General features: G+C 38.4%; 1 protein-coding gene across 18 annotated transcripts in view; it reads right to left on the minus strand.

Moving 5' to 3' along the window:
- The window catches only part of KMT2C (lysine methyltransferase 2C), a 194,248-nt gene that overhangs the window by 142,781 nt on the left and 29,930 nt on the right, over positions 1-21,537 (minus strand). For all 18 annotated transcript variants that reach the window (XM_061348809.1, XM_061348908.1, XM_061348828.1 and 15 more), the window contains one exon: positions 2,859-2,947. In XM_061348809.1, the coding sequence (XP_061204793.1) occupies positions 2,859-2,947 (89 nt within the window). The remainder of the gene's footprint in view (positions 1-2,858; positions 2,948-21,537) is intronic.

The following is a 21,537-nucleotide window of genomic DNA, read 5'->3' on the forward strand; positions in this document are numbered from 1 at the left end:
GAAGAAAAGATTTGACAGCTAGAAAACGTCTCTTTATTCTAGATGCATTATATGGGACATCTCTTCTTTCCCTGCAACGAAAGTTCTCACCCCTTCTGCACTGCTCCCTTCCCTAAAAGTTGAGCTCATAATACTGAATACAACATTAGTAACATTCTTTCATTTTATGAAAATTAATTCACAAATAGGCACCAGTAATGCTGAACTCCTTAAATAAAACAAAATAGAAATTACCTCCCAAACCCAAACAAACAATAAATAAAAACCTCAGAAAGTAAAAAAAAAATCCCTGATTATTCCCAACATATGAGCCAAACAATGGAAAAGAAGCTAGAAATACAGAGACTCAAACTATGTCAGAAGTTGCATGTCAAGATGTTCAGATGATCTCATTTCAAGTTTTGTAATACTACTATATTGTGTTCTGGTTTGCCAACTACTACAGCAAATTGTTGTCAAGTCCACTGTTTACAAGAAAACAAATTAAAAGACCATTTTAGTCAAAGTAGAAATACATAAACTAGAACAGAAATACACTTCAATTTGACTAACACAGATTTACATGGAGCAACAAATTGGGATTGCTCCTTCTCCCACACTTTATCATTAACACAGGTTAAGTGCTTACAGTAAGTTGTAGAGGCAGCAGTGTTTTCAATTAATATGATTAAACCTTTATCAAGACACATGGTATTCAAGTTATAAAATAACATAATTGCAATTCTGTCTCTATCAAATGGCTCACCACAATACTGCTCTTCACGTCTTCCGGTTCGCCCTGTAAAAATGGGATTTCAGACCTATGTATTTCACTTAAGAGTACACTTCGAAAAACTACCTTGGGCTCTCACTGAAGTGCACCACTTCCAGCAGTGGAGTCTTTGTCTAAGAGGATTTCTAGCACAGTGCTCCTCTGCTGCCTGTGCCTTTAGAAAGGAGCACCAGCCCTGTCCGACAGCCAGGATGGTTCTGATGAGGAATAATGGAGAGACTTATCTATACACACTCTCAGAGTCTCAAAATAATTTTGCGTCCCTCTCTCCTCCAAAGTAAAAACTGCTCTCAGATCTCTGTTGAGGAAATTTGTTAATAATTACACGTAAAGACAAAGAAATTGCTGCTGTCACTAGATTGCCTACATAGGGGTATGCCAGCAGTTTTTAAGCTTGGATTTCTTTTTGGTTTGGATTTAAAACAAAACAAAACAAAACACACACACAAAAAAAAAAAAAAAAAAAACACCAAACACATATTTACAATGTACAAAGATTACCACTTACAATCACACTTTCTTTCCCCTTTACTGATTTTCATAAGGCTGCTTCTAGCACATTCGACAGGAAGAGTAATACATGGAATATAGGATACAACTGGAACCAGCCTTCCTTTCTCCTACTCTTGATTTTCTACAAATAACTGCTAGAACTTTCCCACTTCCAACTTTAGTAACTGGTGATTACCTACTTGTTGAAGCTGGCAAAGACCGCCCAAGTTCACTACCACCAGCAGCTTATTACCAGGGGCACAAAAACAACAGACAGAATAAAACAATAAAACATCCTTTCATTAAGCTCCAATTTACAGACACCCTCTACAAGCCATTAACACTTGAATTCAACACAAGTTGTGACTAAACACTCATGACACTTCCCAAAGCCTAGTCTTGAGTACAACGCCTTCTCAGCATCATTCACCATCTAGCAAGTAAGAAGCAAGAGACCAACATATTGAGTCAAAGCTCATCCTGAATCTGCTTGAGAATTTCAACCTCTTTTATGGCTTTCAGCACTGCAACCATATTCCTGTATGTAAAGTGCCACTGAAAAAAAAAAAAAGGGCTCTACTTGTTCTCCCTATGAGTCTACACCAAGCACAGATTCTTGTCTTCGTCTTTAAGGACTTAACAATTCTACCTCCTTTACTGAGTGGCTATGAGAGTAATTCAACAACTTCCTCAACTCAGCCAGCACATTTCCACGCAACTGCCACCCTGACCGCCAACTTCTGCTGTTAGTGTCTCTGCTCTCCCTTCCACTTTGATCATTACACATATAGGACCATCTAATTAAATTTATAAATCCTTATGTCTTAATGCATTTTTAAGGCTTATTTCTGTCAAACCAACAAACTTCTGCCAACTGGCCATAGTTTGCTGGTTTTCCTTCCTGGCAGGTTTTATTCTTCTACACATATTCATCCTGGTTAAAAACAGGCAAATGGTTACAGACATGTGCCTGGCAAAGAGATGACAGTTCTTCATCATGGCCTTTATCTTATGTGCTAGCTCATCTGCTTGTCTCTTTAGACTCCTAACCTGCCAGAAAAGAAATCACAGACTGTTACAACAGTACTTGGTCCAGTACAATGAGATCCCTCTGGTAATTGAAGCATTTGGGTACTATCACAACAAATATTTACAAGAACAAGAACAGAGATTTATCTTGTTTCCTAAGCAGCAGTAGCAAGCAGTAACATTTGGTTATCCTGATTATCCCTTTGGTATATAATCTGCTGTAGTTTGCTAAGATACAGGTCAATATTAATACTGCATTTTGGCAGGTATTCTAAAAATAGCAGCTACAGCTGCAGAACTCTTTTTTGTTAGATACAGACCTGCAGAACCAGAAAAAGAGCGTCTTTTTCTGGCCTACAAAGCCTACGAAAACACTCCCATTGGACTATTTAAAAGCAGCATGTTCAAATAGCTTTATTTAATATAGATTTAAATACAGAGTTTTTCTTCTGTCTGCCCAAATGCACATCTCATACTACTATATTCTAAAAAAATTGTTGTCTACTGAAGTCTTGCATAATTAAAATGCATTTCTGAGAGAGCATCAACACCATACTCGCATTACCTGTTTCCACAGTGTTTTCTGTTTCTGCTGCCTCCAAACCATCCATACTGTCTTCATCCTCCACTGCAGTTTTTCCTCTACTCCGAGGCCTGCGAACATAAGAAAATAATGCTTTTTTGAAACTGAAAGCATTTTTTACATTTTGAAGAAGGTTTTAATTTAAATTAGCATTTAAATAATATAAATATGAGGGATAAGTGTCAGCACTAAATTATGGAACATCTTTGAGTTCCATATGTGATTTGACTCTTGTATAAATCAGAAGTTTTCTCGCCTTTTTTCCTGCTCCAGGTAGTGTTCCCAACAACATACACTTGCATCAGCAGTTGCCCCCTCAAGTCTTTCTGATTATTCTTGTAAGAAAAACAGAGTAACAAACTTCTACTGATCAAAAAATACATTAAATCAGCAAGACTTTAAGATATGAACTCCGCATCGGAGGAAACTATAGACAGCGATGAGAGAACACAATCCAAAACCCATCCAGTAGTTATGTACACTATAAAATAGATAGCAATCCATCCAGAGCATCCTTGGAAGAAATATGTATAATAATGACGTTAAAGCAATTAGATTGAAACATTATTTTCAGTGAAACCAATATTTTGACACATAAAATAAAATGTTATGAGACATGACTAGATGTCATCACATTAAAAAAGTCATCACGTGAGGACAGCCCATCAAAACTGAAGTATCCGACAGATTTGTTTCAGTTTCAACCAAGGTCTGATGGAAAGGAGACAGGTTTATGCCACAAATTCCAGCCTTATTTCCCTGCCTGGCTCTTCAGCAACTAATGTGGTGGGCTGTTGAGAAGCCCAAGCATCCAGATTCCCAGCTGTTCAGCAGCCCATTTGAAAAGGAGCCAAGAGCTTGGCACCTTGCCTCCCAAATTTTCAGGCTACTTGGCAACCTGCCTGGTGTGCTGACGGAAAGCCTGGGAGACCCTGGGAGCTCCTGATTCCAAGTACACAAATTCTGAGTGGTTTGGGGCACCTCAGCAGTTCCAATGTCCTAGAGCTCCCAGGCAACCATTCACCCCACCGCATTGCCTTGAATCAGGATGCCACGCAAGCCAATACACCAGCACCCTGCTTGTCCCCCCCAGCAACAAAACCCCTCTGGTTCCTCTTTCATGGAGGATTCTGAAAGAATTTGGGTTTATTTTTGGAGTGTGGGGAAAAGGTTTGTTTGGAGGGGTTTTAAGTGATTAAATCATTCCAAAACCAGCACTTCCTTTTTTTTCTTTTTTTTTCTTTTTTGTACAGTCAGTCATAATTGTTAAATCTATCCAAATTATTTCCACAGAACCAGAGCTGTTAAATTGGCTATGAAATAAACGCTATCGTGCAATGCCTTTCATTCTCGCGGATCAAAGAGGGTAACATGGCACACGCATTGATTTCCTGCTACGTAATGAAAAGACCTCTTCATATTGTGTTGGGGTTTGTCTCTGCAAACGAGGAAAAGAAAAATTCAAATGAGAGGTTTTGGAAGCTTCGGAGAATCATCGAATCATAGCATGGCTTCGGTTGGAAGGGGCCTTAAGTCCCAACCCCCCCTACAAGGGCAGAGACACCTTCCACTAGATGAGATGGAAGGGCACAAATGTTTCTTGCAGCAGCATCAGAGATCATCACACAGATTTCTTCTAATTCATAATGAAGAGTAGGGAAGATAGCAAATGGAACATCATACTCCTTGGATAGAATAGGCTCTTCCAGCCAGGTTGAGATACAGCAAGAAAGAGGTAACACTCTTCTAACACTCAGATAACCGATGCAGCTGATAAGAAAACGAGAGCATTTAAGTATTACATTTCTCATAGTTCTTCACAAGATACCAGCACATCAGCCAGCACCAAACGAAAGGATGGGAATGCAGGTAAGTGAAATCACTTTCCTTGGTGCAGGGATGCTGGAAAGCTTTAGAGAACACAACCAGCTAAGAACAGGGATTATTTCCTAAATCCTATCCCAATTATTCTTCTACCAAGTATCCATCTGCAACACAAAGTTACAACTTTGTACTAAACCGGGATTACTTTGAAATAATCACAGACACAAATGGTAATTCCATTTTCTTCACAAGTTCCCATCTCAGTATTCTCCAACACAACCCTGTAGGTGAAGGTCACTGGATAGCAGATGATGACGATTGTTTATGTTTGTTTAATAATTTACATACAGCTTTAGATTTTCTATTAAGACTACATGTCATGTATTAAACATCAAACTACCTCACAATGCCTTTTTTAAGTATTTTGTTTAAACAAGAGCAGTGTTCACTCGTTGAACTCCCTGCTGTATTTCAGCAACCTATTTAACACTAAGGAAAATCAGAAGTTTTAATTAATTCAGCATAATTGCTTCTTTCAGCAAAAGATACAACTACGTCTGGTGTTTCCTTGCCATTCCCTTCTGCCAAATACTCTACAAAGCCTTCATAACGCCATGCAGGTTTTAAGTAAAAATGAAGAAGTGGCAAAAAAGACACTGGATTATATCATTAACTTATTTTTCCTAGTTACATTCCTTTCACAGTCATCAGAAGAGATTTTATAGCCCACAAATTTATGTTTGGCTTCGAGAAAGAAATAATTCAAGTCACAGAACAGTAAAATATACACTGTAGTGACAACTGTAATTTAATGTTTTCCCACAAAACACCATCTGAGGCAGCCATATAGCATCCCTAATCATTGCAATCAACATCTGTAATAAGAATGTATTGCTTAATGTTATTTATATTAAATTTATACATTTTATTTAATAGGTTTTTCATAAAGCTTTGGCTGGTTTGCATAACACTAAATTTTGTTTACACTGACAAACATTGTGAATTGTTTATTTTTCTATTTACTTATTCCACTCCTCCTTAAAAGTGGGAAGAGCAACCTGTGCTCTGTTTTTCTCCTGGGACTTGACTTCTTGTTCTGAAGTTCATCATCCTGAAGGAAGACGTGAAAAGACTGCTGGAGCAAGACAGTGGACAGGCCAGCTTTTGCTGCCTTAAAACAATTACAGAACAACAGCCTGTGACTACTGCCCCTCACTCACATAAAGCCTGGCAGTAGTGAGCCATAATTGCTATCTTTAACATTATAACCTTAATTCCACTCTAGGTCATAGAATCCCAGACCGATTTGGGTTGGAAGGGACCTTAAAGGTCATCTGCTTCCAAACCCCTGCCACAGGCAGGGACACCTTCCACTCAAAATTCCTGTCCAACCTGGCCTTGAACCCTACCAGGGATGGGGCAGCCACAGCTCCTCTGGGCAACCCGCCAGTGCCTCACCACCCTCACAGTAAATAATTTCTTACTAATACCTAATTTAAATCAACCCTGTGTCTGTTTAAAGCCATTTCACCCTGTCCTAGCACTACACGCCCTTGTAAAAGGGTACTACAAAAAACAATCTCGAAGCTCAATCCCAAACTTTCTTACTAGGAGGAGTAACTACATCATGCTCTTACGTATCATTGCAGGGACCCCACCAGCTCACAACAGCAAGTACCAAGCACAGATGAGCTGCATCTCCTGCAGCTTAAAAACCAGGAACAAAATGTACAGGCAGAGCCTGACCAATACCAACTCTACAAGAAAACAACAATAAATATTAGTCATTTCAACAGGCAGAGGGCTTGGTGCACAAGCTGAACTGCTGCCAGGGTTTCCGCAATTGGCTTCTCACTTGCCTTTTTCCTACAACAGTTCAATTTAGAAGGCAAAAACAAAAGCACGTCTATTTTATGTTTAAAAGAACAGATCCACTGAGAGAAATATAACTTCTTGAAGTGCTTAAAGCACATTCAGCATTTCATGAAATGAAGTCAACAAGACAAAACTACACTTTCTTACACACATAGGACTCCTGTTGAATATAATTACTATCTACAATAATTTTATTCATATTTCCATAAAACTGAGCCATTTGTCAAAATCCTGTGTGACCTACTTCTAAATTTGCTACCAGTTAGTTTTCTTAGCTAATGCCTTTCATTAATCTCCATCTTTAAATACACCACAGTAAATAAAAATCTTGTAATTCTTCCCTGCATAGAAGGAAGATCACCTGAATGGCTTCCACTGAATTACATGGACAGTGGTACAGATGCTCAATGCCAGGAGAAAATGAAGACGTCTTAGTCACCTGCCAGGAATCAAATGCTACTTTCCTTCTTTCATTTTTTTTAATGTGCCTGACATTTTTTGCGTGTTTGGGTTTTTTGTTTTCAGGTGATAGCAATACCACCATCACCTGACAAATACAATGTAGGTCAAAAGTAGATCTCGGATCTTACTCACTCTTTCCACAAAGTGATCAGGACTGAGGCCATGGGCCAACATCTCCTGGAACAACATGAAATAACTGACAAAGCAGCTATCCTCAGCTGCCTGTCACTGCCACGCTGCAACTTTATGACTACTTAGAAGTTACTGCCAGATACCAGTTACTGCAAGTTCTCCCTAAGTTGCTACCTGCAAAATCAGGTGACAATTTGTTCAGAACATCCATTGAAACTACTTTACCAATCCAGTACTATTTGTTTCAGGATTATGAGAACAGCTACATATGAACCTCCCCAGAGCTCCCCTTCTTTCTCAAATGCTGAAACCTTTAGATCATCCAGGAGAGAAACTAACTTCCTTCCTATGCTTTACAAACTACAGAGTAAAATGATGGTACTAAAGACATAAAACAGGGCCAATAACCTTAAAAGCAGTGTAACATCTGGGATACAGTAGCATCCTAAACCAGCACAGATGTCTTGTTAAATGAACATCTGTCCACTGCCGTACCCTGGAAGATGGTACAGAAATGATTTACAAAAAGGTTCAATTAGTGCTGTCGTCACCATGGCTAGTAACGAATTAATGTTCACACAACGGTTCTGTAAGTGAAAGCTGCCACTGCCTTTTCAAGAATCTTTTTAACAGGCATGCAAAAGCATGTGCTCCTACCATTTCTGAGCCATAAGTACAGCTATAAAAGTTTAACTGTGCTTAAATACAAGTTAGAATACCTACGGTTCAGCTAGTAGCTCCATATGAATGGAAGCACAGCAAGCAAGACTCAATTCACTGAAATACCTAAAAGAAAAGGTGGGCTTTTCCCCCCACTCTGAACACTACTTGTCAATACAGTATTACTGCTAAGAGTTGAGAAAATTCTGCATCCAAATCTGACTAAAATGAACAAGAACAGCTCTGGAAGCAAGGCAGATGCCAGCCCAGCTAGAATTAATTGCAATAGCTCTAAACATTAACAAGCCTAAAACAGGAAACTTGCTATCATACTGACTCCAGCTTCAAACCGATTCTGATTTAAAAGACTTTTAAGAGGACTTTTTGACTGAGCAACCAATAACAGGTGAAAGTATTTCCTGCACTTCCCTCCACAACATTTATTAAAGTTATTAAAAAAGAAGAACTCAGTATGCACATTCTTCCTATTTCTTCTTCTATTATATATGTGTATATTAAAGGCAGAAGGACTGATGTATGGAAAAGATGTGCAACAGAAACACGTGATGCAAAGGTGAAAAAAGGCTGACCTTTTAGTAGTAAGAGATAAGTGAAAGACTGTAGGAAACTCCTTTTGTTTAACATCCACAGAAGCAGACTTCAATTATAATCTCATTATAGAACTTGCTCAATCTTCAGTGTCATTATTAAAAGAGCCCCAAAATATACTCAATATTGCCTACTAATCTCCTGGTGCAATCAAAGAAAAGTGTGTATCTTAATACTTCTAATTTATAAAGCATAAGGGCCTTTTCATAAATTACTACATCAAAGAGAAGCAACCCAGCTCCCATTTAAAAACAAAACGTTGCAACTTCCCATCTTACATCGCCCTTAACCAGTAACGATCTACAAGACATCATTCATTCACTCAACATTATTCATTCACCCAGGCTGTAACATGTTCAGAGCTGAACCTTTTTTCACGTATGTCTTTTATACAGCTACCACTGAGAGCACTGAAATAAAAACTATTATAATCTTTGAGATCACGGATGTCTGAGAAAAAGCATAAAAAGAAGCTAGCCTGAGCTCCATGATTCTTATCTAAACTTTTCCAGTACTCCCCTGTAAAAGGGAGATTTGTCAGAGATTTCTTATGCTACCCAAAGAAATGCAAATAGGAGTCTTTGAAAGATTATTTGTACTGAATGTTGTAGGTACATCTTTGCTTTCATTCTAGAGTATGCTCACAAAAAGTTGACAAAAAGTAAGCTAATACAAGGGAAATTGACTGATGAATGCAGAGCTCCTGAAGAAAAAAAGGTTGTTCTAGGCAGGTTCTGAGTAAAATATTGACTGTCAAAACAAATTTGCACTGCATAGTTCTAACAACAACGCAAAGGCTAAATCAGTACTTTTAAATGAATGTGAAGTTTGGTTTATCTTGGTTGAATTTTCACCTTCAACCATGTGGGTTCTCAGATCAATGCTGGAGCAAAATGACTTTCCATGGGAGACTGAGAAAAGGCTAATAGGATGTCCTGCCGGAAGGCACTCCTCAGAACTGTCTACCCAAATGAAAAAGGCAAAATTACTGTAAACAGGAATAGTATCTTGCTGTTGGAAATAATCTCAATCTCAACTTCGTTTTGCAGAAGGCCACCAGATCTAGGAGCCTGAAGTTACACCCTACTGGGTGATGAGGCTGGTCTGGCCAAAGCGACCATCTGCAGCATTTTCTCTGCTCTTCCCTGAAGTTACAGTTGTTCAGTTTGAGTCTGGAACTGCTCTTTTAAAAGATAAAGCAGATGAAGACTACCATAGCTGAAACAGACCTTTACTAACAAGACCATGGAATCTTCTTCCCAAGTTGCTACCCATCTGGGAACATCCTTAGTGGACAGCCAAGCACCAAACCAGAAGGATTCATTAACAGCTGCAGGCACATCAAATAATAAACTCCACATGAGGCCATAAAATACCCATTTAGTCACAGCTCTGCCAGAACTACAGATTGAAACATTGAGGCTGTTACACTGCAATGTACTTCTGCACACCTTTTTGTGATACCATTACAAGTGAAATCCGAGCTTGATGTCAAATGTATGAAGCCAGGTTCCCTCATGTACACATCAGGAGAGTTCAGATTTGGAAACAGTTCAAATAACAGAGTAAGAAATCATACAAAAGGCTTGCAGATCATTCAGCTTTCTTTTTACTTTTCAAACTGACACTTTAGACATCTATAAATTCTGTAAGTAAAAATTACTTTTAGTCAAATATCTGTCAAGTTAACCGAACAACATACTGCATCAGAAATTGCTACAGGTTCATATTTCTCAAGAACTACCTTCCTACTGAGAGGCAGTCTCACTGACTTGCAGTTTATAATTTCAGTTTTGTAACAAAAACACACTGCATGCAGACCTTAACCAACACACACACTTCAGAAGTAATTACAAAAAAAAACCTGCTGATGCAATTATGACCTTCTGACATATTATGTGCTTGCAGTTTTGCACAAATGACATCTTTCATACATTTGTTAGCAATGCACTGAGCTATATTCACTACCAAAATGATGCAAAATAACACACTAGAATTTCAGCACTTCCAGTATTTTTTAAAACCTTTTCTGGAACCAAATGAGACAAATCCTTCGAAGCACCAGCAACTACAAGTAGAGCCATCTGCATGTTTCCAACCCCAGCTAGTTCCATGTACCCACCTGACCCCAGACTTGGAAATGGCTATACTTAAGATTCCTCCTGACAGTAGTTAATGTGAGGCTCTTCAAAGAATTTGCTAAATAGTGCTTATCATGACCACTGAATGTTTTCACATGCTCTATTTGTACAGGCAAGAACAAAATGGCAACGTTAGCAGTTGAGAGACCACTGTCATTGTCAAAACCCCTATTCTCCTAACCTCTACAAGGTTTCACATGTGCACCTGCACCATCACACACTGTAGTTGTCCACACTTCTTTTTCCTTTGAATTAACAGAGCTGCATCAGAATACTGCATCAAACGTTTTATCTTGATGGGGAGCATAAGCATCCACTTGCATCAGAACACAAGATTTGTTTCTCCATGACGACGACTATGACAAGTTTCAACTCCTCCAATCTTGTGACAGCCATGATGCCCAGAATTTTTTACCCACAAAGGCACCAAGCTCATGTCTGTTTTTAAGAATTAAACATTACCCAGCTACTTGCTCCTTCATACATTGCAGGGTTTGCCTGCTACTCTCTTCTGAGTAAAGGTGACAATACAATGGTAAGGACTATAATCCTCATGTCTGGTGATTTCAAGATCCTGTACATAAAATTCAGCAGATCTGAGTCATCATGCATGAGAAACAGCTGCCAAGTACTTGGAACTTGGTGGAAGTTTTGGTCTCTGTGAACAGATTTTTGTAATTTTAGCACCATTAATTAAGAGTCATTTTCAAAGATTTCCTTTTGAAACTTTGCAGCCTGCTGGAGTCTTACCACAGTAAAATTGTGAAGAGTCTTTCAAAAATGCATGTCTGCTCATGCTCAATATTCTCACTGGAAAGATTAATTGCAGGTGCAGACTCTGCCTCCTGTCTCAATACCCAGCCACACACCGTGCAGGTAAACAAACAACCAAAGTTTGGGTTTTTTGCAACAAATTGGTTTTATCCCCAGCAAGTAGTGTCACCATACAATACTCGTGAAGAGCTCCAACCATTGGTTTGACTTATTGTTAATACAGTTAAGATGCTCAAAAGAGGATGAAAACACCTCTTAAATAAATTGATAAAATAGTTAAGACAAACTGAACTTCACTCACATGGCATCATTTTGAGAGGTTTACAAATCTTAACATCTATCAAAATGCATCAGTCAACTCAGAACATCCCATGCTTTCTCATCAAATAAAGCTCAGTATCTTTCACCTCAAATCAATCTTACTCATGTCTTTAGACCTAGTAGCAAACACAAGTCTTCCTGGAGATTACATGGAAATAACTCCATTCTTATGCTTTGGACAGATTTCTGGCCCCAAAATATCACAAAAGCCCCCACCTGTCTGCCCCTTCAGTGCATGCTACAGGATTCCCTGAGAAAGGCATCCACCCTCCAATTTCATTTGAACTTCTGTTTACAAAAGGTGATAGACAACCTACAGGAAACAACATCAGTGTATTTCCCTACTGCTTCCCCCAACAAGCATTAAAGCTTGAACTGGGAGGATTAGTACATGAAAGGAATGGCAGTACCCAAAGTGATATAAATAACCTGCTTTTATGCAAATGCGACTTAGAAACCATTAGGTAGAACTTTCTTAATAATACCCAAATTAATTGATGGCATATAAGAAAAGCAGTTCTTGCATGTTAACTAGTTTGACATTACCCACCCAAAATGGATTTAGACAGGAAAAACACACAACAGAAATGAATGTCATATCACCACATAGCTTTTCCATCTGTTAGCACCCTTAGTGCTCCTTATAAAGCAATGCATTTTTATTTCAGATAATGTCAACAAGTATTATGAAATATTTTTCTTTCAATAAAACTGCTAAACCTAGGAAAGCCAAAGGGAAAAAACACAAGATCTGCTAGCTAATTAAAAATCCATTAGAACTTACTCAGAAGGCTTGGAAAACCTCAGAAGAATAAAAATAGACCTAAAAAGAAAATGGGCAATGTAATCTGATGGGTGTCATTGTAAATTTGTAATTCACATGAATTGTTTTCCTTTTAATGAAATTGTTTCCCAACTAGAAGTAAATCCTAAAAGCCAGATCATGGAAACTATTTTTATACCAGAGTAAATAAAACTCTGGAAATCCTATTGTGAAATACAAGCAACAATACAAATAGCATAATAAGCAACGCTCCAAAGAGCAGTCACAACCAATACAAATCTTCAAACATGTTTAAAAGCTTCTTTATAAACAGACATATCAATCTCTAGGGGCATGGATAAGGCAGAAACGCTGCATTCTGTGAATAAAACAGTCCAACACTTTTTTCCCATCCCTGAAGAAGATTCTTCTAACCTGGAGACACAAATTTACCTTCTGACAATTATAGATATGTTACAGATAGCCCCAAATAATTCAAATAGGGAACTTCTATGCTTCTGTTCAAAGAACTGTGGAATTATCATCTTTATTTGGGACAGTGATTACTGCTGTACTTCAACGCTCTCAATGTTTCACCTCTTTTTATTCAAGACTAATCAAACCATACAAAGCTGCTTTTTGCACCTTTTTTTTCCTCCATGGCAGTCTTCTGTCCATTAAACATATGAATTCATGTTGGGTTTTGTTTAATTATTACTCCATCGTTATCTTTACTATGCCCTTAAAGAAAAACATGGGGGGGGGAGGGGGAGGGGGAAGGAATAAATAGATGGGTTTTCCAACACTTGATGCTAGAGGATTGCTACTACCTGATCATCACATTCATACCCCGCAGCATCAGATGAGATCAGGCTGTGACAGAACTGCTACCAAAAGAATGATCTACTGCTCAGCATACGTCATATGATACAGGTCAGAGTTATAAACAAAATTGTATCTGTGTCACAGGATAGGAGCATGTATCCAGTGAACCTTGTTACAGCAGCTACTACAATGGAAGTCATCCAAGATGACCAACTGATACCTGCAGGTCAAGTTCCTCTGAGGCCATCATCCAAGGACACCCAAGCAGTAAGCTTACTCCATTTACTGCACTGCAGGTTGCAAAAGGTCTTCAAGTTCTGCAACTTTTCTCCAGTTCCACAGATACCCCCAGGCAACAAAATGTGTTTTTAAGGTAACAGGAAATTAATTCTCCAAATTCATGTTCAGTGTGAAGAATTATGATAAAATGACCAAGATTCAAACATGCTAACATGAAGATGTAGAAATAACGTTAAAATTTAAGAATTAACACAGACTGAATTTATACACAGCAAAACTCATCCAGATCAGTTTATTTAATTCACTGGAGGTTCATTAACATTTGTGCTGGAAGCAGCAAGGAAGAAGAGCAGCAATATGAAGCTGCTAGAGGAAGAAGAGAAGGAATAAAGTGAGTGAGGCTTCTTTTGGTGACAGTTTAAGAGTTGCTGTCCAAAAGGATTTGGAAATTAGAATCTGAACCCGTTGCTTTGTAACTTTTTTTCACAAGCCACCAGAAAAACAAGTAACAAAGATAATCAGCAATGATACTGAAGCTGATTTATAATGGGACTATTTGTATATTTACCTAATCTTTTCTGAGCATAGACCTTCTGGAATGACAGCTTCTTAGATATTTATACTTTTATTTCAGCTTGCTTTTTACATATAACACATATGCTTCTAATTAACATTCACAGAATAAAAACTCTGTTCTACTCACCAGACCACACAGCCTTAAAAATTATCTTAATCAAACCTTCCAGAAATACTACCAGGTATCAAAAGCTGGCAGAGAAGCTCTAGAACAGCTGTACCTGTAACTTACAGCAGCACTAAGGCTCCTCAGGTTTACCCAAGTACTGTCTTGGTATCATGACAGGATAGAGCAGGGGCTAGGTTCACAGTCTGGCCACACACAAATTTCAGCAATAAAATCGTTAGGGTTTGTTACATTATTACTTCTGCACAATTCTTTTTTCCTGTATTTTTGCATGCTGAGATTTCTCCCCTAAAGTACCTGAAAGCTTTCATGATGACAGAATTAGAATTGAGGAATACTATGTCCTCAGCATCTTGGAAACCATTTGTATTTTGCAATCAATGTATTAAAGATTACATTTGAAAAGACTCTTTGACCACAAAAGATCTCTAGCATTTATTACGCCACCATGAAAAAGCTACTAAAGAGAGGGCTATCAAAACAGAATTCCAACTGCTCCCAGACTCTGAATACAATGCCAGAATCATTATCCACACGACTCTAATATCCATAAATATCACTCAATAACAGTAATTCATTGAAGCCCACCTTTCAGAAAGGCACTCACTTTGCCATACCCTCTGTCATTTGTTCCTCCTTATGAATTCATGCTCTTTTCCTATGTGAACTGCTCCAGTTTCAGTTTTCAACTGCTGGCTCTTGTTGTGCCTTTGCCTATTACATTAGGGAACCTTTCAGAACCCAGGGTTTTGTCCATTGGAGATATTATCCACTGTAATCAAGCTACTACTTAGTTTTACGGTTTGGATTCCCCAACCTCCCGTAACCTGGTGGACTTTGCCTTTCTCACCAAAGAAATTTTCTTCATGCTTTCTGCAACCTTTGGTCCACCTCATGACTTCCTGCCAACATTTCTGAAACTCTGTGATAAATGCTTCAGGACACAGCCACAGACATCCCACACTTTAAATCTCTTTCCAGAAATACTCCTTTCCAGTCTGTAGCACCACCCAACACCTTGACATGGTGACACCATCTTTCTCCTTATTCTAAAGAGCATTTTGTTCAACTGTGCTTAATCCAAATCCCACTTTAGCCCCTTCCCTATGCTCATCCATGTCCTTCCATATACAGATTTCAACAGCAGTAATTGTTATTGACTAATACCATGCTTTACTGCTGGAAGACCACCCAAAAAACCTAAAGGAAGGAGATGACAGCTCCCAAAGACAACAAAGAGCTTGGTCAGCCAGCCCTTAACCCAATTACTGCAGGCTTTATTCCACTGACTAATTCAAATGAATACTTTAACTAGAATACAAGACACTGTTAGGCTCAGCTCCTTTAAAAAAAAATCCATTTACTTTACATCTTTATAGAAAACTATGGCTGAAGGATCATACCGGATGACCTGGTATCTACATCAAAGGCAACTTTTAAAACTCACATTGGGGATAAAAGACAGGATAAAAAAGAAGGAAAGGAAGGAGTAAGAAAAAAAAGAACCACCAAACCTATGAGTTCCTGCCTCTAAAGAATGTAGTAAATATCTTCATTTCCAAAATAAAACGTTAGAAGCCATCTATTCTCCTCACCTCTTAACTTTTGCATATTTAACCATCAAGACATGTACTACAGCCAGCTCGACCGCAAGGGGCTTACCCCCTAAAAAACTCACGCCTTCCACATCCTCCTGATTTTAGTGGGAACCATGGGATTTCACTGCCTCATAGAAGCAAGCAGCATGCGTTTCAATATACTTTGTAGCATAATAAAATAGTCCATTGAAATTACAAGACCTAAAAAAACAATTACTTTATTGCTTCTTACAACTTTTTCACTGTAAAATTCAACTCCAAGGTAGTAATTGGCAGGGACAAAATTATGTAGCAATTAGGGCATGACAGCAAAAGCAAACAAGAATTGAAAATGGGTTCGACACTTCTGGTAACAAGCAGGTAATTATCACAGCAGCTTGAAAGGGGCATAATCAACCAAACTGACATCATCCCTCCCACATAATAAAATGTGAAATCCCTTTACGTGCAGTGTAGCTCTTACACACAGCTGGTAAACGCTGGTAGTCTAGTCTCAATGTCTGTGTCTGCAGAGCAGCTGAGGGTACATTTGGGACAGCTCAAGAGTGGGTAATTTTATTTATTTATTTAGAATAATAACAACTATTACATGTTTTCAACCAATGTGGACTACAGAGATTATTTCTAGAAAATGGTATTTTATAAAAATGCCCTGTCTTCTCCAAGTATAACTTTGTTTTCAGAGTTCCTAGAACACAGAAACAAAATCTCTGCCTAAAAGGCACAGTCACTGTTATACCACTATCTACAAGATGCAATGGGTTTGGTATTTTTTAAAACAAAAATAAAAAGTACTAGGTTTTAAATATCACAGACTCTCAAAATGGTTTAGCTTGGAAGGTACTTTAAAGATCATCTAGTTCCAAACCCCCCTGCCACAGGCAGGGATACCTTCCACTAGACCAGGTTGCTCAAAGCCCCATCCAGCCTGGCCAGGGATGGGGCAGCCACAGCTTCTCTGGGCAACCTGTGCCAGGGTGTCACCACTCTCATAGTAAAGAGCATCTCCCTTATATCTCATCCAACTCTCCCCTCTTATTAGTTTAAAGCCATTCCCCCTTGTCCTATCACTACATGCCCTTGTAAAAAGTCCCTCTCCAGTTTTCTTGTCAGCTCCCTTTATGCACTGGAAGCTGCTCTAAGGTGTCCCTGAAGCCTTCTTTTCTCCAGGCTGAACAAGCCCAGCTCTCTCAGCCAGTCTTCACAGGAGAGGTTCTCAACTACCACATCTCATCAACAGTACTTTTTTCCCCCCCATTATAGATTTTATTTCAACTTAGGTGTGAGTGTTAACTGTTGTCGCAAAGCAGCACTATCGCATGGACATGCCTGTTGTTCACCAGACAGTCTAGCTGTATAATAAATGGTAATGCATTCATCTTCATAACATATCTGAGGTAATTAAAATATTACGTGTAAAAAAAAAAAAAAAAAAAGAAAAAAACCCCACACATTCATTTATATGCTGTCCCTTTCCTGCATTATTTTATTGCGAGACTCTCATCAGGGCAGTGCCTGGAAACCCATCAGCTCTGACTGACTCAATAATGGTAGCTGTAGCTGCTGGATGAGGTCGGGAGAAATCTCCTCCTTTTTCTGTATTTTGTATATTCCTAACTTATGGTGTTCTCCATATTGTCTCTCCTCGTGTTAACAAACCCATTTACTTCCACACCGTTTGTCAATATCATTAGATTGCTGCTTCCACCTTCTTCACAGCAGCAAGGCTGGACCCAAAGTTAATCCCGACAGTCTGCTGTTAACCATTTCTGTCCAGTTCCAACCTTTTAGACAGGTTTTGCTCCTTGGATACAAGCAATTTCAAACACACTGAAAGTGCGGCTCAATTTGTACTGATTTTTCAAGACAAATTTCCACAAAACGTTTACAGAGCACCTATACCTATCATTTTGCAAACTGTGCTGCAAGTACCACAAGTAAAATATATGAATTATTAACACATCTTCTCATCTTTAAAAGCTCAGCACTAACACATCTCAACATGGATTTTTTAGAGAGCTGTTATCTTAAGCAATCTATTTTTTTTCACAATCAAAACTGGGTTCCTGGATCTCAACCTTTGAAAAATACTGAGGTAACTCTGAATAACAGTATTCACTTCAAAATTTAAACGTGATGAGGGTGCAGCCTCAACATGGCATGCCTTGACTTGTGAAGGTTTAGTTTACTGGCAAGTAAAACAGATGTAAGCACAACAGGAGATGCTTGATTGCTGACTATGTTACTGACATGATAAAGATGTTGATACTATACCAAGTCTTGTCCTTTCTTCCTGCACTTCTGAACCATTTTAAATCTGAACTTACTTACAAAGGGTAAAATTTTACAAGATCTAAAATTCTATCACAGATTATTAACTAGAAAAAAAAAAACCTGGTAAAAGCAGAAGTACCAGTTTAAAACTATACCACAGAAAGGGAAACATGGACCTTAAAGCTGAAAAAGGTAAAGACTAAGTAAATCTTACAAAAAAGAAAAAAATTAAATCCCTGTATTTTTAAACTAATGGCCATTGATGAGACCATTTTAAAAGCAACTCTTCTCTGAACACTACAGTTTTACTCTCGAAATCTACAGATATAAAAAACAGCTTTACACAAAGAGTTAGCACAGGTCAAAGCAAAACTAACAGGACTTGGGACAAGGCTCAAATATTCACCTGAAGTAACAAGTAAGCTGCATGTACCCTTCACAAACCGAGGTTACAGTGTTGCAAGCGAGTTCGCAGCCAGGTTCTCCAAGCAGGCACGCTAGCAGTTGCACTGGCAGAGGAACAGTGCTGAGCAGCTGCAATAAAAGGTGACTGCCTAAGTCACTGCTGCCAGCAGAGCAGATCTCTGGATTCATGGCCTTAAATGCCCTGTAAATATAAAGTTAACTAGAAAGTTTCCATTATCAGCAAAACATGGCTAGGTAGATTACCAGGGAACCTGAGGAGGTGGGAAACCTTCAATAACCTCCATCACCTCTCCTTCTCCATGTACCTTTTTCCTGTTTTAATAATAGATTCCACTAGAAATGCCTTTTTTACCACAAAGTTAAGAAAGCTACAGCAGCATCCAGGATCTGCAGCATTCAGCATACTGGAAAAATGGGTATTCTAGGCTACTTTAATTCTCAAGACTTGAGACAAAATCTAAGACACACAGAAATTTCAAGCGCCAATGTTCTGGCCTGCAAGCTCCAAAACAAGCATGTAACATTATCCAATAGAGGAACAAATACTGATTTTCTTCTCTGCATCTGCATCCAACAGTAATGTGGTTGGTTCAGTATTCCTAAGGGAAACTTATCTGAACATTTGGAAATGGGTGTTTTGTTGGAAGAAGTACAGTATTTTGAAGTAGTGTTCCTCCCCATAAGAGCTTCTTCACAAATTCTTCTGAAGAATTTTTTTCCAGGTTTCCTTGGCCATGTATTTCATACTCAGGTTCACCCAAAGGAATTTACAAAACCTAAAGCTATTGAACTTAATACCTAATAATATATATTATCAATACTACAAGGCATGAAAGAATCCATCAATGGTTTTGATTTTTTTAATTAATTACATATGGCTGAAGAATAAACTGGGGGAAAACAACACTAGAAAATTTCATACATTCCTAAAAATCTCAAATACAGTTAAACTTGCTACCCTCTTTTACAGCTGCAAAATTAAATCTCTGCTGCCTTGCACACACTTGAACATTATACAAAATGGGTTTCACACCATTAGGAAAAATCATGGGTGAAATACAATGCTGGTCTGAAGCGTTACTTACAATACAAAGGGTTCTGTTTCTTTTTATAAAGGAGTTGCTCTGAATGAGGACATCAGCAACTACTGATGTTCCTAATACACAGGAAAAAACTTGAACTTTGTAAGCTATCAGTTTCTTAAGAGACACAACAAAAATTACCAAGGCCAACCACTTCTTCTGCACAGCTGTATCAAAAGAAAATGTACTTGAAATAAGTACAACCTGGATAAGCAGCTGCTGCAGGTTTACAAGAAGTACCCTGTTTGAATAAAGCAAAATGAGTTACAGTATTCTCCTACAAGCAGATTTTTAATTCTTGCACTGAAACTAAGGAAAACAGTCAAGCTCCTGTTACACACTTTTAAAAACAAATTTATAAAAGAAGCATGTCTTAAAAAGACACATCTACAAGTACATCTTAAAAAGAAATTAACAGCCAACAAAGTGCTCTAGGAATTTTCATACTATTGTTCAGGAAGATCTAAGAATACCAAAATACTTTTAAAACAATGATAGAAAGTGAAGACTTAAGCCGCATTAGAAAAGCCTTCCCTAAAGCTTCCAGTTATTGCAATACTTCTTAAGGCAGAGGTTCACGACAAAAATACTTTTTTTGTGCAGCAGAGACATACAAGAAGATTCTTCAGGATGCCAAACACTTTCAGAACTCTCCAGTGATGACTCATCCTGTTATGTATACAAAGCTTTCATTAAAAAAGAGTCAGTTGGCATCATTACAGATCCTCAGCTAGCAATCTTCAACTTACTGTTATTTCTTGTACAAAGTATTCTAAACACTCTGCAATAAAGTACTCTGGTATGCTAATTTTGGGGAGGAAAACGTGCAACTTAACTTGAATGGCCTCTCTCACACAAGAGTTTCTACTCTAGTTCACAAAGTGCTCCAAGATGGCCTCAAATACAGTTTTTATCCAGAAAGAAATTCTTTGTTGCTCCATGTTAGTTCCTTGCCAGTTGCGCTGATCAACTAGCTTGCCAAAACAAGAAAAATAAGTCTTTCAGAATGAGTCTTGATGGGCGTAACCAAAAGAATCACTTCTTAAAAAATAAAAAGGGGGGAGGGGGGGGGGAGGGGAGAAGGGATTAATTGCTCCTAAAAACTTTGAAAGCATTCCTTCTGGCTGTCTCCTTAGAAACAACATTTTAATTCTCACACATTAATTTATTTATTTAGATAATCTGTTGTATGGCAACAAAAGCACAATAAACTAAAAACTGCCACACAGCTGCAAATAATTGTCATAAACTACATTACTATACTGATAAGTATTTGCCAGTCAGACAGCTTTCTTTGTATATAAGTGGTGTTGCTTTTGGTTTTTGTTGGTGTTTTGTGTGTTTTTTGGTTGTTGGGGTTTTTTTAATCATTTTTTGTTTGCTTTTGTTACACACATGAACGTTTGCAACATGTACTAGAAACCAAAAGCTTCCCTTACCACTACATACAGCATCCTGCACCTTGCTCCATCAAGTGTTGAACTGGGTCTTTCCAAACCAGGCTTAGAAGTTGGAAAATCATTTTCATTCATGCCTGTTCATCTCTTACCTGAAGGGAGAAGGCAGCCACACACAAACACAGGTAAGAGCAGCTGTGGAGCTTTAAATCAAACATTTACCTTCTGAAACTCATCTCAAGATGCAGCTAGTCTGAAGTTAGCAACCCTCCCACAGTATCGTCTGGCTAAATGCAAACGAACGAGCTAGATACAAATAATTTCCTTTATGTTCAATTCCTCCAGCCGCTCGCTTCTCTAATAATTCAGTTCCTAGTGTTGATCCTTTTCTAAATATGGCCACATATGCATAAGAAGCGAGCCTCCGTGCCAGCTACGCAATTTCTCTTTCCCACAGGGGACACACTTTCCAGCATCTCAGATGTTTTCAGAACAGACGCCTCCCCCACCACTGCCACATATACATTTTATTTTATTTCTTATGAACGCCTCTTA

The sequence above is a fragment of the Neopsephotus bourkii genome, unplaced genomic scaffold, assembly GCF_033783945.1.
Source record: "Neopsephotus bourkii isolate Nb327-2 ecotype Australia unplaced genomic scaffold, CSIRO-AGI_Nbou_v1 NB_53, whole genome shotgun sequence".
NCBI lineage: Eukaryota > Metazoa > Chordata > Aves > Psittaciformes > Psittacidae > Neopsephotus > Neopsephotus bourkii.